The sequence below is a fragment of the Tamandua tetradactyla genome, chromosome 8 (genome assembly GCF_023851605.1).
Source record: "Tamandua tetradactyla isolate mTamTet1 chromosome 8, mTamTet1.pri, whole genome shotgun sequence".
In the NCBI taxonomy this organism is placed as follows: Eukaryota; Metazoa; Chordata; class Mammalia; order Pilosa; family Myrmecophagidae; genus Tamandua; species Tamandua tetradactyla.
This window is the reverse complement of record NC_135334.1, coordinates 81,757,798-81,771,223: the sequence shown is the minus strand read 5'-3', so window position 1 is coordinate 81,771,223 and position 13,426 is coordinate 81,757,798. Positions and strand designations below refer to the sequence as shown.

The window sequence follows — 13,426 nt, the reverse complement described above, 5'->3', positions numbered from 1 at the left end:
GTATGTATGTTGTTTTCACAATAAAAAAACATTTTAAAAAAAGGAGAAGAAAACTAATCAGAATTTTAAGTAAAGAAAACAGAAAGATGTCTCAGGTTAATTGATGTCTCAATTATGGGCCTGGCAAAGACATAAGAAGGGAAATTGCCACAAAGAGGCTAATCATAAGCAAAGAGACGATGTAAAATTAAAGAAGCCAGAGGAGAAGGAAATGTGAAGGAAGGAGTGTAGTTGTTCATGTGTCCAGAGAAAAGAACAGCAGAACTCTTTTTCTTGTAGCTTCTAAGAGAGCAATTCTTATGTGATTATACTGGGGCCAGAAACCAGATTTCACATGTGTGGGTAGAGAAGGAGAAGGCAGGGGCTACAGTTGACGGTTCTTTAAATGTTTTTCAATGATTCAAAAGACAGAAGAGGATGGTAGATGAAGGGCATGACAATACGACAATGAATTTTTAGAGAGGAAGCCTCAGAATTTTTCTAGATAAAGGTAAAGAAATAATTAATGGGACAGTGGTGGGTTGAATTGGTATCACAGTGTGGACAAGTTCTTTGTCTCGGTCCACATTCTGGTGTTTGTGAACCCATTACAAACAGTATTTCTTGAAGATTTCACTTCAGTTAAGACAGAATCAGGTTTGGCTTTAATCTATGTTACTGGAGTCCTTTATAAGCTGAGTGAAAGTCAGATAGAGAGAAGCAATGGGTGGCAGCTAGAAGCTGGAAGTCAATAGATAAAGAAAACACTGCCATATACATTGTCATGTGACAGAAAAACCAAGGACTATGGTTCACTGACAGGCAGGAAAGCTACCTAACTCACTCTATGAAGATGACATCATCCTAATATCAAAGACAGGCAAAGATCCTATAAGAAAAAAAAATTACAGACCAATCTCTCTAGTAACTATAAATGCAAAAATCCTCAACAAAATACTTGCAAAATGAGACCAGCAGCACGTTAAAAGAATTACATACCATGACCAAGTGGATGTTATCCCAGGTATGCAAGGGTGGGGTAAAATACAGGAAGATCATTTAATTAACAAATTTATTAACAAATTGAAGGGGAAAAATCCTGTAATCATCTTGATTTATGTATGAAGGTATTTGACACAATCCAATAGGCTTTTCTTCATAAAAACACTTCAAAAGATAGGAATAGAAGAAAACTTCCTCAACATAATACAGGGCATATAGGAAAAACCCACAGCTAATAACATACTCAGTGGGGAAAGACTGAAAGTCTACCCTCTAATATCTGGAATAAGAGAAGGATGCTCATTGTCACCACTGTTATTCAACATTGTGCTGGAAGTTATACATAGAGCAATAAGGCAAGAAAAGGAATAAAAGGTGACCAGATGGGAAAGGATGAAATAAAACTTTCATTGTTTGCAGACGACATGATCATATATATAGAAAGTCCTGAAAAGCTATTAGACCTAATAAACAAGTTCATTAAAGTGGTGAGATATAAGATAAACACACTAGTGTACAGTGTTTCTAGGAGCAAAATGAGGATAAAATCAAGAAAAAAATTCCATTTACAATAGCAACCAAAAGAATAAAATATCTAGAAATAAACTAACCAAGAGTGTACGAGAACTTATACACAGAAAACTATAAAACATTGCTAAAAGATATCAAGGAAGACCTAAATAAATGGAAGTATAATACATTCATGAATTGGAAGACTAAATATAGTTAAAATGTCAATTCTATCCAAATTGATTTACAGATTCAACATAATACCATTGAAAATCCAAACAGTTTACTTTTCAGAAAGAGAAAAACAATAATCAAATTTATTTGGAAGGGCAAGGAGCCCCAAATAACTAAAAACATCTTGAAAAATAAAAATGTAGTTGGTCTAACACTGACCTTTAAAGCATATCACAAATCTACAGTGGTCAAAACAGCATGGTACTGGCATAAAGATAGATATACTAATCTATCTCAGCTGAATTGGGAGTTCAAAAATAGACTCTCTCATCTACGGTCATTGAGTTTTGAAAACTTTTTGTATTTTTAACAGTTTTGATTATGAAATAAAACATAAATACAAAAAAAGTAATACATTTTCAAAGTACAGTGTAACAAGTAATTACGGAACAGATTTCAGAGTTTGGTATATATTACTGTTCCACAGTTTCTTATTTTTCCTTCTAACTGCTCCAAGACACTTAATCTAAAAAATATCAATATAATGATTCAGCAGTCATACTCATTTGTTAAATCCTATCTTCTCTGTTATAACTCCTACTTCTTCTTTGATTTTTCTCCCAATTTTCAGGGGTATTTGGACTATGCCTCTTCTAACTTTTTCATGTTGAAAAGGGGTGTCAATAATATGGGATGGGGGGATGGAATTAGTTGATATTCTTGGAGAGGCTGGCTCCTTTGGGTTTCAGGACTTATTTGGCCTAGACACACATCTGGAGGTTGCAGGGTTCTGCAAAGTAATCTGAGTATGTGAAACTTTTGTAGAATCTCAGAGCCCTAAGTTTTCTTTAGCATTAACAGGAATGATTTTGGTTGGGGTTTTGCAAAGCGTGGTTAACTGGCAATATCTAGCTAAAGCTTGCATTTAAGAGTAGCCTCCAGAAAAGCCTCTCAACCCTATTTGATATCTCTTAACCACTGATACCTTATTTTGTTACATTTCCCCCCTTTTGGTCAGGAATGTATTGTCGATCCCATGGTGCCAGAGCCAGGCTCATCCTCAGGAATCACGTCCCACACTGCCAGGGAGAATTTCACCCCAAGATGCCATGTCCATGTAGCAGGGAAGGTAATGATTTTCCTTGCAGAGTTGAGCTTAGAAAGATAGATGCTGTATCTGAGCAACAAAAGATATTTTCTGGAAGTAAGTCTTGCACATAGCTATAGGTAGGTTTAGGTTCTCCACTCTGGAAATAAGCTTCTAAAAAGCAAGCCTCAAGATGAAGGGCTTGATCTATTGACTTGGGAGTCCTTCTTATTGGAGACAGTATCAGGGTTTCCCTGGTGGTAAAGATTATCAGTTCCATATTTTTTTCTCCTATCTCTCAAGGATTATCTTAAACTATATAGAATTACAAGTCCTCATTTCAATTCTGGGCTCCTAGTGTTTGAGTTATTTAAATGAGATATCCAGATAGGTTAAGTAAGATTGTGTGCCACAGTAAATGTAAGTTTTGGACAAAATGAACCTCTTCTCCTTTGGTGTCATTGGGTTAGTAAAGCTCTAAAATACAGACAATGTCCTCCTTACCTTGTATTCTGATTCACTTTAATCCCGACCTGATTTGCTTTCTTCTTATCTCTAATTGAAGTCTGATCTCTTTTTTGGTTTCTTTAGCAGTTGTATATAGCAATGCTGGCTTTCTGAGCTATAGAACTCCAACTCTGAATCTAAAGTGCCACACAGGTATCCAAAATTCCAGGGATGTACCAGGTTGTATATACATAGCACAGCATCTCAAAATCTAGAATAACATTAACAGGTTAAATTAGATTGTGTACTACAGAAAATTAACATTAAATGTGATGGCTATAAGAGGTTACAATCTAGGCCCCAATTTTCTTATAGGTAATTTCTAATAGAGACCATATAATATTTTTTCCCTTTACCCCAGTTTATTTTGACCACATAATGTCCCCAAGGTTCACTCACCTCATTACATGTCTCACAACTTCATTCCTCTCTGTACTCACACAATAATCTATCATATGTATATACCACAGTTCCCTAATCTACTTCCTAGTCAGTTAATCCATCTCCATACTTTGGGCATCATGTACAATGTCCAGTCATCAATCCATGTCTCACATTATCCTCACATAGCTGTATAATCATTAACACTCTCATTGCTCCAAAGAGAAAAATAATTGATAAACACACCCTCACACAATAAAAAGTTCAAATGTCCCCTTAACTCTTGTCCTTATCCCCAATTATGTATGCCTGGTATTGCTGTGGTACTGTTGATATCTTCCTGTTAAACACAGCTCACAGCATGCAATAGTAGTCTTCCCCTATCCCCTCTACTACTGACCCTGTACAAGATTCATACTTGCCCAGTAGTTCAAGCAAGAACTTATTTATATTTGTAGTGTAAATCAGTGGGATACGTGGCTCTCTACAACTCCATTCAATCATGCTTACCTTCATATGCCAGTATTATAAACCCACTAATGAACTGCCTTCACTTGTATCCATTCCCTTACACTTAAGTTCAACCTCTATTAGCTATCTGTTCACCCATCTCCAGTTTCCATGTATCTCTATGTCCCCTATAATCGATATTATTAACTTTCGAGTTTACCTTTACCAAGGTCTTAATAACAAAGTGTGAGTCCTCCAATTTGTTCTTTATCATGATTATTTTGACTATTGTTGGTCCCTGGCATTTTCACTTAAATTTTAGGATCAGCATGCCAATTTCTGCCCAAAAAAGGCAGCTGGGATTATGGTAAGGATTGCATTAAAGTAGTGTTTCCAATTTAACAATATTAAGTTGTATTGTAAGACCTGAAATTAAGATGCAATATTAAAATGCTGCTTTGACACCTTTGAACCTTATAGTTCCATATAATAATAAAGGCTTGAACTAAGGGAAGTATGATAGATAAAGAGGCAACAACTTTAAGAAAAAAATTTAGCATAGAATTGGCTTAAATGGATAGGAAATTGATGATACTATTATTTGTCTGTACCCCTTTCTCAATAAAATGAGAAAGAGATAGTGCTCTCTTATGAAATCTTGATTAATTTTATTTATGCACACTCTATATCCACCAAACATATATTCCCCTCTACCCCATAAATTCTTTTGAAAATCAATTTTATTGAAGTATAATTCACTACATTAAAATACATGCATTTAGGGCGGGCCGCGGTGGCTCAGCGGGCAAGAGTGCTTGCCTGCCATGCCGGAGGACCTCGGTTCGATTCCCGGCCCCAGCCCATGTAAAAAACAAATAAACAAAAACAAAATATAATAAAAACAAGAAAATGTTTCCCTTCCATCCTTCCTTCCTTCTCTCTCTGTCTTTCCTTCCCTTCCTTCCTCTCTCTTAAAAAAAAAAAAAAAAAAAAAAAAATACATGCATTTAAATATACAGTTGAGGACTTCTGACAAATGTTTATACCTATATAGCCACCATTCTAATTGTAATATATAATAATTCCATCCCCTCTCTTGCCCTTTACTCTCAATTTTCTCTGGCAACATGTAACAGACAACTGTTTTACAGAATCTTGAGAAATGTCAATGACCTTATAAGTCCCATTCCATTTCAGAAGAGGAAAGTTCTCCTGAAATATATATAGACTCAGAATTTTTTTAAATAACAGGTCAGGAGCTTTCAAATTCCTCTAAGATCAGAACCCCTACCTTTCAAATATGTGTGTGTGTGTGTATATACACAAGTATGTGTGTGTGTGTATATATATATACACACACACAAAAAAAAAATAAGTAGAAATCTTAACAAAAACAAATCCTATGGAATTTTTTTATTGTTTCCAGCAAGGCTCTTACCCTTGATTCTTATTTCTTGACACATTTTGTTTGCAGGAAATGCTTTTTACCATTCCTGATATTCATTTTTTCTCCTTCTGTAGAGGCTTCCATTTAGCACAGCACATCGGGCATCTAACCAAGGCTTCACTCCTTCCTCATCTGGAAGGCATTAATTAGCCAATGGTGTGTTTTAAAGGGAAAAGTGAATATGCAATCCTAGCCCTCCTTCCTTCCCCTTTCTCAAGGGAGCAAGTCTGTTCTCAACAGTCTTGACTACTCTTGGCCATGCCATAAAATTGATGAGCATTCCATCTCTGCCTACCAGAGGTTGCTGGGGAAGGTATGCTCAGTTCTCATTATTGAAGCTCACTGGAAATTCAGGAGTCAAGGTCAATACCCTCAGTCTACTCAAGAATGTGAATCCTTGGGGTATGGAATGGGAATCCTATTCAGGAAATCTCTAGCAATTAATTGCAAAGACATGAGTGCTGATATTTTCATTTCTGCTAATTTCATACATCATCTTGCAGCATATAGGATGAGGGCCTCTCCCAAGAGGACTGACAACTGTTTTTGAAAAAGCACTTTTTTGGGTTCAGAAAGGGTGTTGAGCTCCAGAGATGTTTAAAAAAAAAAATATATATATATATATATATAGTATTCTCTAAATGTCCAAATAGATTTAATATGTAAATCATATGAAACTTGAAGCCCTCTTCTTAACTTACTCCTCTATGAGCCTTTTAACAGTCCTCATTTAATAACATGGCTGATTTCCTATTTTCCGATGTTTACTTATACTGTGTGATGTTTACAATATAATGAGTTTATTGTGTAATAAAGGATTCTCATTTAAAAAAAAAACAGATGAGCAAAAGTCCAGTGTCATTAGCGACACTTGAGTGTTCCTACCAATATCAAATTCTGGGATTCAGAATATGAAAGTACACAAATATAAGAAACATACTCTAAAATCAACTCTTTCATTTATGCAGGTAATATTTTGCTTTCTCATTTTTATTCTATTTTAGTCTTTTTCTCAGTTGACTAAGAATGTGAGAGGGGAAATGAGTGCTAATATACATCCTCTTCAATAAACACTGTAACAGTGCCAGTATATCACACTCCCTACAACTGGGTGATTTATTTGAATCCATCAGAGTGGAAATACAAAGTACAAATTTTTGCATGGAATTACATAATCAATTAAGGGTTACTATAATCCCTAGACAAAAGGAACTTAAATAAGTAAAGGATCACTATGTGATGTGTGGCATGGCTTTTAACTGGGAGAAGGAAAGGGAATGGAGGGGGACAGATCCTTTAGCTGGATATGCAGTAAGGATTGTTTCAAATCTGCCAGAGTAGTAGGCTTTTCCAAAGCTGTCATTTATTGAGAAAGGGAACAGAGAAGAAGGAATAGTTTTAGAGAAATATGATAAATTCAGTGTGGGACACACTGAGTTTGACAGCCCTGGGGAAAAGACCAGTGATGAAGTTCATCTGTCCTCCTGGGAAGGATGCATTTGGAGAACAGGATACTGTTACCACAAAGGTGGTAGCTAAGCTCAGGAGAGAAGATGACATCACCCTAAGTGAGCACAGGGGATGGGGAGAAAGGAAGAAGGCAGAGGATGAACCCTGGGGCAGAGCGAAGTAGGGGTCGGAGATGGATGAAAATGAAGACTACCAAAAACAGTTAAAGAAATATTTCAACCACTAGAATGCCATGTTTCCCCCACTACTTTAAGAAAACCCTTTACAAGACTGAAGTTCTATCTTTAAATATCCTCTCTTTGCAACATGTCATGTCATTGCTGGTTTAGCCCCAGAGTTACTGCATAGGGCATATTCTAAGCCCAGAACTGATACAAGAAAAAAGTGTGACTGGAGGAAAAGGATAAGAGAAATTCCACAAATGGCTTCCAGGCAGAAGAGTGAATTTCCTTGGACTGACCAATGAAGGGCCAGGAATGGGAGTTTAGCTTGTAAAGTGGTTCTTCCATACTATCTCAAGATTTGTATGGGATTGTGACTATGTTACTAATGAAAATATATTAACTAAAATATTCACCAGATATCATGGTGGGAGAAACGTAGTAGACAGGAAATCAATTTAGAGGCAATTTCAAAACTAGATCTAAAGCACTTACAAAAAAAAAAAAAAGGCAGTGGAAGAAGCAGTGACAGATATTACAAAAATGTATAGCAAGTAAATTCTTTACTTGAAACAGCATGCATGTATTGAACCATAAATTCATTCTTCTTATCAACCAACTATTGTTGAAAAGAAAGTCTGCACTGTTCCCCATTATCCACCCCAAAGAAAAGTCTGCTTCCAAAATCTTATTACTCTAGTACTCCTCTGGTAAGCCTTCAGTTGTATGAAGAGTCAGCTGAGCATTTGTAAAGTGTTTCTTCTGTGTTCTTGAGGTTGCATCTAATAGGTAAGCAATGGAATCATATCTTTGCTCTAGTTTAAATAAAGTGAAATATAAGTTTTTCTGAGACACTAATATCACTCTTTGCAAAGTTGACCTAGGTAGGGTAGGGTTTTTAAAGGAAGTGACCTGAAATGCCTCACTTGTCAACATCAGTGTCTATCACACATACACTGGGGATAAGTTTCTATCCCATTTGTTATTTTACAAGATGGAATTCAAAGGAAATTGACCTTTGATTGAAACATGTCTATATTTGCTATCACTATTTATTTAAATAGGACTCTACAATTGATGAATGGTGGAGGTTTTAAGTAGAAACTATTTCCTGAATGTGTTCCTACCTTGCAAATTTTATATTTCATTTGAACCCAGCAGATATTCATGCAAATGACACATTTAACTTATAATTGGAAGTAAATATAGGCTTTTTATATTTATAGGGACTCTTCATTATAAAAATGTGATGGGTACGTTTATGTGTCAACTTCACCAGGTTATGGTGTCCAGCTATTTGGTCAAGCAAACACAGGCCTGATTGTTACTGTGAAGATAATTTATGGATTTAAATCATCAGTAAGTTGAATGCATCTGTGGCTGATTACATCTATCATCAACTGAAGAGACTGCCTTCAACAATGAGAGATGTCTCATCCAATCAGTTGAAGGCTTTAATAGGAGAACTGATCATTTCAACAGTCACAATGGAGAATTTCCATCTCTACTTCAGCCAGCCAGCTTCTCCTGAGGAATTAACTGAAAATATTCATCAGAGTTTCCAGCTTGCAGCCCTGCCCTATGGAATTCGGACTTGTCGATCCCCATAGTCACATGAGCCAAGTCCTATTAAAAAAAACTCTTAATATTTACATTATATACCTATCTCTCTCTCTCTCTCTATATATATATATATATATATATATCCCATCAATTCTGTTTCCCTAGAGAACTATGACTAATAAAAAAGTGGCAAAGAATTGATAAATACCATGATTAATATCTAGCATACATTTTCCCCAAATCTTTGATTCTGTAACTGATGGATTTACATTTGATTTAATTCAGGAAAACCAGTGTTTTCTAACCATCAGTTTTCTCATGGCCTCTTTCACCTCCTTATTCCTCAGACTATATATGAGAGGGTTCAACATGGGGATCACCACCGTGTAGATCACAGATGCCACTTTGACCTGATTAGCTGAATAGCTCGATTTGGGCATCACATAAACAAACATAACTGTCCCATAAAACAAAGTAACTGCAGTGAGGTGGGAAGTGCAGGTAGAAAAGGCCTTGTTCCTTCCCTCAGTAGAACGCATGTTCAGAATTGAGTGGAGGATGTAGATGTAAGACACAATTATGGTAGACAGTGTGCTTACAAGAACCAACCCAGAAGAGATGGCAGGAGATATTTCAGCAATATAAACATGGCCACAAGAAAGCTCCAGGAGTGGGAAGAGGTCACAGAAAAAATGGTTGATTTTATTTGGTCCACAGAAGGACAGGTTCATCAAACAGCCAGTAAATGATGAAGCATTCATACATCCACCCAGGTAGGAAGCCCCCAATAGGAGAAAGCAGACCATTGGGGACATGTGGGTGGAGTAGAGCAGGGGAGAGCAGATGGCTACATAGCGATCATAGGCCATAGTGGCCAGCAAGAAGCACTCTGTAGTCCCAAAAGTGACATCAGAGCCAAGTTGGGCTATACAGCCAATGACAGGAATAGTAGTTCTCTCTCGTAGAAAACTCATAAGCATGATTGGTGTGACTGATGTGGAGTACCCAATGTCCACAAAGGCCAAATGACTGAGAAAAAGGTACATTGGGGTATGAAGCTGAGGGCTGCTTCGGATTAAGATAATTATGCTGATATTGCCCACTATAGTAACTATATAGACTGCTAAAAAAATCACAAAGAAGACGGCACGTAGTATAGAATTATCTGTTAAGCCCAAAATAATGAACTCTGTCACTGTTGTATGGTTTTCAGTCTCCATCCATCCATTTACTGGTGCCTATTAAAACCAAACCAGAAGAAATTAAATTGGCTAAAATGACCCCACAATTAATGTCTATATCTAAAAATAACCTTATAATTAAATATTTAAAATGGTACCTTTATTTCAGTTATGTGGAATACTTTGTGTACGCAAATTTTCAAAGTTCATGAGCATGTTCAAAAGACTTAAGATCAGCTATTCTACTCCTAGTTATACACTACAGAGAAAGCCTTCCCTGTGTGCAAGGAGACACGCAAAAGGATTTTAACAGCAGCATTAATTGTAATAATATAAATCAACTTAAGTGTTCATAGAAAGGCAAGCTCTTGATTTTCCATTCCCATCTCAAATATGCCTCTGCCCCAGGGTTCTCTATCTCAGTACATGCTATCTCCATTTATCCAATGTATTAAGCCAACAAATATGGAGTTGATGTTGACATCTCCTTATTTCTTATTTTTTTACTTGCCCTAGAATTAAAAAAATCATATCCTTCATTACAATAATCGATGTCAAGGCTTAGAAGGTTTCTATATTCAACTTGAAAAAGGCAAATAATATGTTTGGATATTGTGCAGTCTTCCAGGATTTATCTCCTACATCATACCTTTCATACTTATGGAATTGTGTGAAGATATATAAGAAGAGTCTAGAAGCCTTTATGGACTTGTATTAAATGAAAAGTGAACTGATGTATTTGGGGGTCTGCATTAGGTAAGTTTTAGTTTCACCAGTTCTAATAAGCAATTGTAGGGAATTAACAAGTGGGAACATTTGGCCGGGAGCTATAGAGAGGAGAGGATGGAAGAAGCCAGTTAGGAAAGTTAGTAAATTAGATTGAAACATAGTTTAACATTAGAGAATGATGGTTCCTTTGTTCAAATAGAATACAGAATCAAGGACAGTATATTAGTAATATTCATTTCCATGATTCTTTTCATTTTAAGACCAACCTGTTCTTCAGAATACTTTTTCTTCAAGACTATCTATCTGAAGAAGACTGAATAAAACATGCATACATAACTATCAGCAGCCATGTTCTTAGCCAAGTGTGCTACCACACATGTGAATCATCACAATGCTATGTCATATTATAAATAGTACTAGGATTATGTGTCTGAACTCTCAAGTTCTAGCTTTTTTAAACTAAGCAAAGACCCGAGCCAGAAATGAATTCTATATTATTAACGAAAATAGATAAATGAAAGACACAATGAATTTAAAGTTGGATTCGAGTGCCAGCATGAAAGGCAAAGTTATGTGCAGAAATAGATGGGCTTTGAAGCCATACAAATGTGGGATCACTTTCTGGCTCTGCCTCTAACTATGGAATCTTAAACAAGTTACAAAAACTTTGAACTTCTGTTTCCTTACCTGTAAAAAGGGGCTAATAATACATACCTCATGTGATTCTTCTGTTAAATGATATGATGTAGGTGAAAATACTAAGCACTGTTTATACAACAACAGTTGCTCAATTATTATTAGGTGACTTGGAATAATCAACATTTAATTTCTGGTACATAAAGGAGAATCAAAAATTTCTGTATCCTTAAAAAAGAACAAGTATGATCTACTGATATATCCACTGCAGCAGTGAGGATAGGCTCCAGGGAATTGTTACATACAACAAAAACATTTTGTGTCATAAGGGATATAGCCCATTAATTACTTTCATTTGTTTACAATGACGATCCATTGGGACAGAGAAATTACATCTGCACATGATTATGTAAAGATGTATAAATAAAATATTCTCTAAATTCCCAGGGGCTCTATTTATTTTTTTAATGAAATGACTTCAAAGAAGAAATTGCAACATTTTGCCATCATTGAAGTTGAAGTTTTAGAGCAACGTGACTATTAGAGTTGCAGCAATCTCTAGTACTTATGAAGTATGGCTATATTCAGGTAGGGTGGGTTTGACAGTTGTTCTAGTTTGCTAGCTGCCAGAATGCAAAATACCAGAAACAGAATGGCATTTAAATAGGGGAATTTAATAAATTGCTAGTTTACAATTCTAAGGCCGAGAAAATGTTCCAATTAAAACAAGTCTATAGAAATGTCCAATTTAAGGCATCCGGGGAAAGATACCTTGGTTCAGGAAGGCCAACGATGTTCAGTGTTTCTCTCTCAGCTGGAAAGGCACATGGAGAACATGGCGGTATCTTCTGGCTTTCTCGTGGCTCTACCAAAAAGGGACTCTCTCCAAAATGTTTCCTCTTTTAAAGGATTCCAGCAAGCAACTCCACTTCAGTGGGTGGAGACACACCTCCATGGAAATCATCTAATCAAAAGTTACCACCCACAATTGGGTGGGTCACATCTTCATGGAAACAATCAAAATGCTCCCACCTAGCAATATTGAATGAGGATCAAAGGGCATGGCTTTTCTGGGGTCCACCACAGATTCAGAGCAGCACACCAGTACAATTTATTTTTCAACCATGCATCTAGTAGAATTGCACTATTGTTTTCAATGGGATAAGTGATCCACATTCTTTAAAAAGCATAGATATTTTTTATGTCTTACAGATTTGCCCTAGGACACTTGAGATGCATACCACATTTGTTGGTGATAGATACCTCACACATGCACACACACACACACACACACACACACACTCCACCTACCTCCTCTCTTCCCACCCTGATCCACCAATTTTTGCTTTCTTAAAGAAAAATGAAGGTCACACTCACATTTTTCTTAGGACTTACCACACACACAGCTGCCACACTGACTAGAAAGTTTGTCAAAGATACATGATCATGACTGACTGGTTGTATTCTTGAACTGTAATCACAGAGCAAACATTTTCTAGGTTGAAGGTCAGGTTCCTTTGGTCCTGGGATTGAAGGAATCCACAGGGAAGCCCCTACAAAGCAAAAATAAGCCTGATAATCCACACAGGAAGGACCTAATAGCTTAATCACCTAATCTCCAACAAATTAAGGAATGGGTATGCTCTGAGGTTCCTTTGGTCTAGAAAGGCACATTTCCTGTAGGTTGTAAAGAAGCCCAACTGTGGCTGATGAATACAACAAATGATTCCACGAAAACATAGCCATTGATAGCCATTGATTCCACGAAAACATCCCAGGTTACATGTGGGAGTATAAATTAATTTAAAGAATTAAATTCTTTTCACTCATATCCTCCCACTAACATTTTTTTCACACCACTTGATTAGTACCCTTTATGGGTGATGAACTTGCTCTTTCTTTGGTGTGAGGATGCAGTATTCATGACTAATTATTTTTTTTTTTTTTTTTTTTTTAAAGACAGAGAGAAGGAAGGAAGGGAAGGAAAGACAGAGAGAAGGAAGGAAGGGAGGAAGAAAGGGAAACATCTTTAAACATTTTCTTGTTTTATTATATTTTGTTTTTGTTTGTTTGTTTTACATGGGCTGGGGCCGGGAATCGAACCGGGGTCCTCCGGCATGGCAGGCAAGCACTCTTGCCCGCTGAGCCA

The 13,426-nt window shown here is 36.5% G+C and overlaps 2 protein-coding genes across 6 annotated transcripts in view; both read right to left on the bottom strand.

Moving 5' to 3' along the window:
• Positions 1 to 13,426, bottom strand: part of LOC143644635 (olfactory receptor 5M5-like) — a 384,306-nt gene that overhangs the window by 200,994 nt on the left and 169,886 nt on the right. The window lies entirely within an intron of this gene.
• On the bottom strand, positions 2,871 to 10,743 carry LOC143643638 (olfactory receptor 5P4-like). The gene is made up of 2 exons (XM_077112242.1): positions 9,037 to 10,743; positions 2,871 to 3,043 (listed from the first exon to the last, which is right to left on the bottom strand). Exons 1-2 carry the CDS (start codon positions 9,949 to 9,951, stop codon positions 3,023 to 3,025), a joined length of 936 nt encoding a protein of 311 aa, XP_076968357.1. The 5' UTR covers positions 9,952 to 10,743; the 3' UTR covers positions 2,871 to 3,022.

Bases quoted from the DNA above. Each gene is read 5' to 3' on its own strand.
- LOC143643638 (XM_077112242.1), bottom strand. From the start codon at position 9,951: ATGGAGACTGAAAACCATACAACAGTGACAGAGTTCATTATTTTGGGC. The intron at 3,044-9,036 runs GTTAGAAAACAC...CTTGAGAGATAG, and splicing joins AGGCCATGAGAAAACTGATG to GAGAAAAAAATATGGAACTG.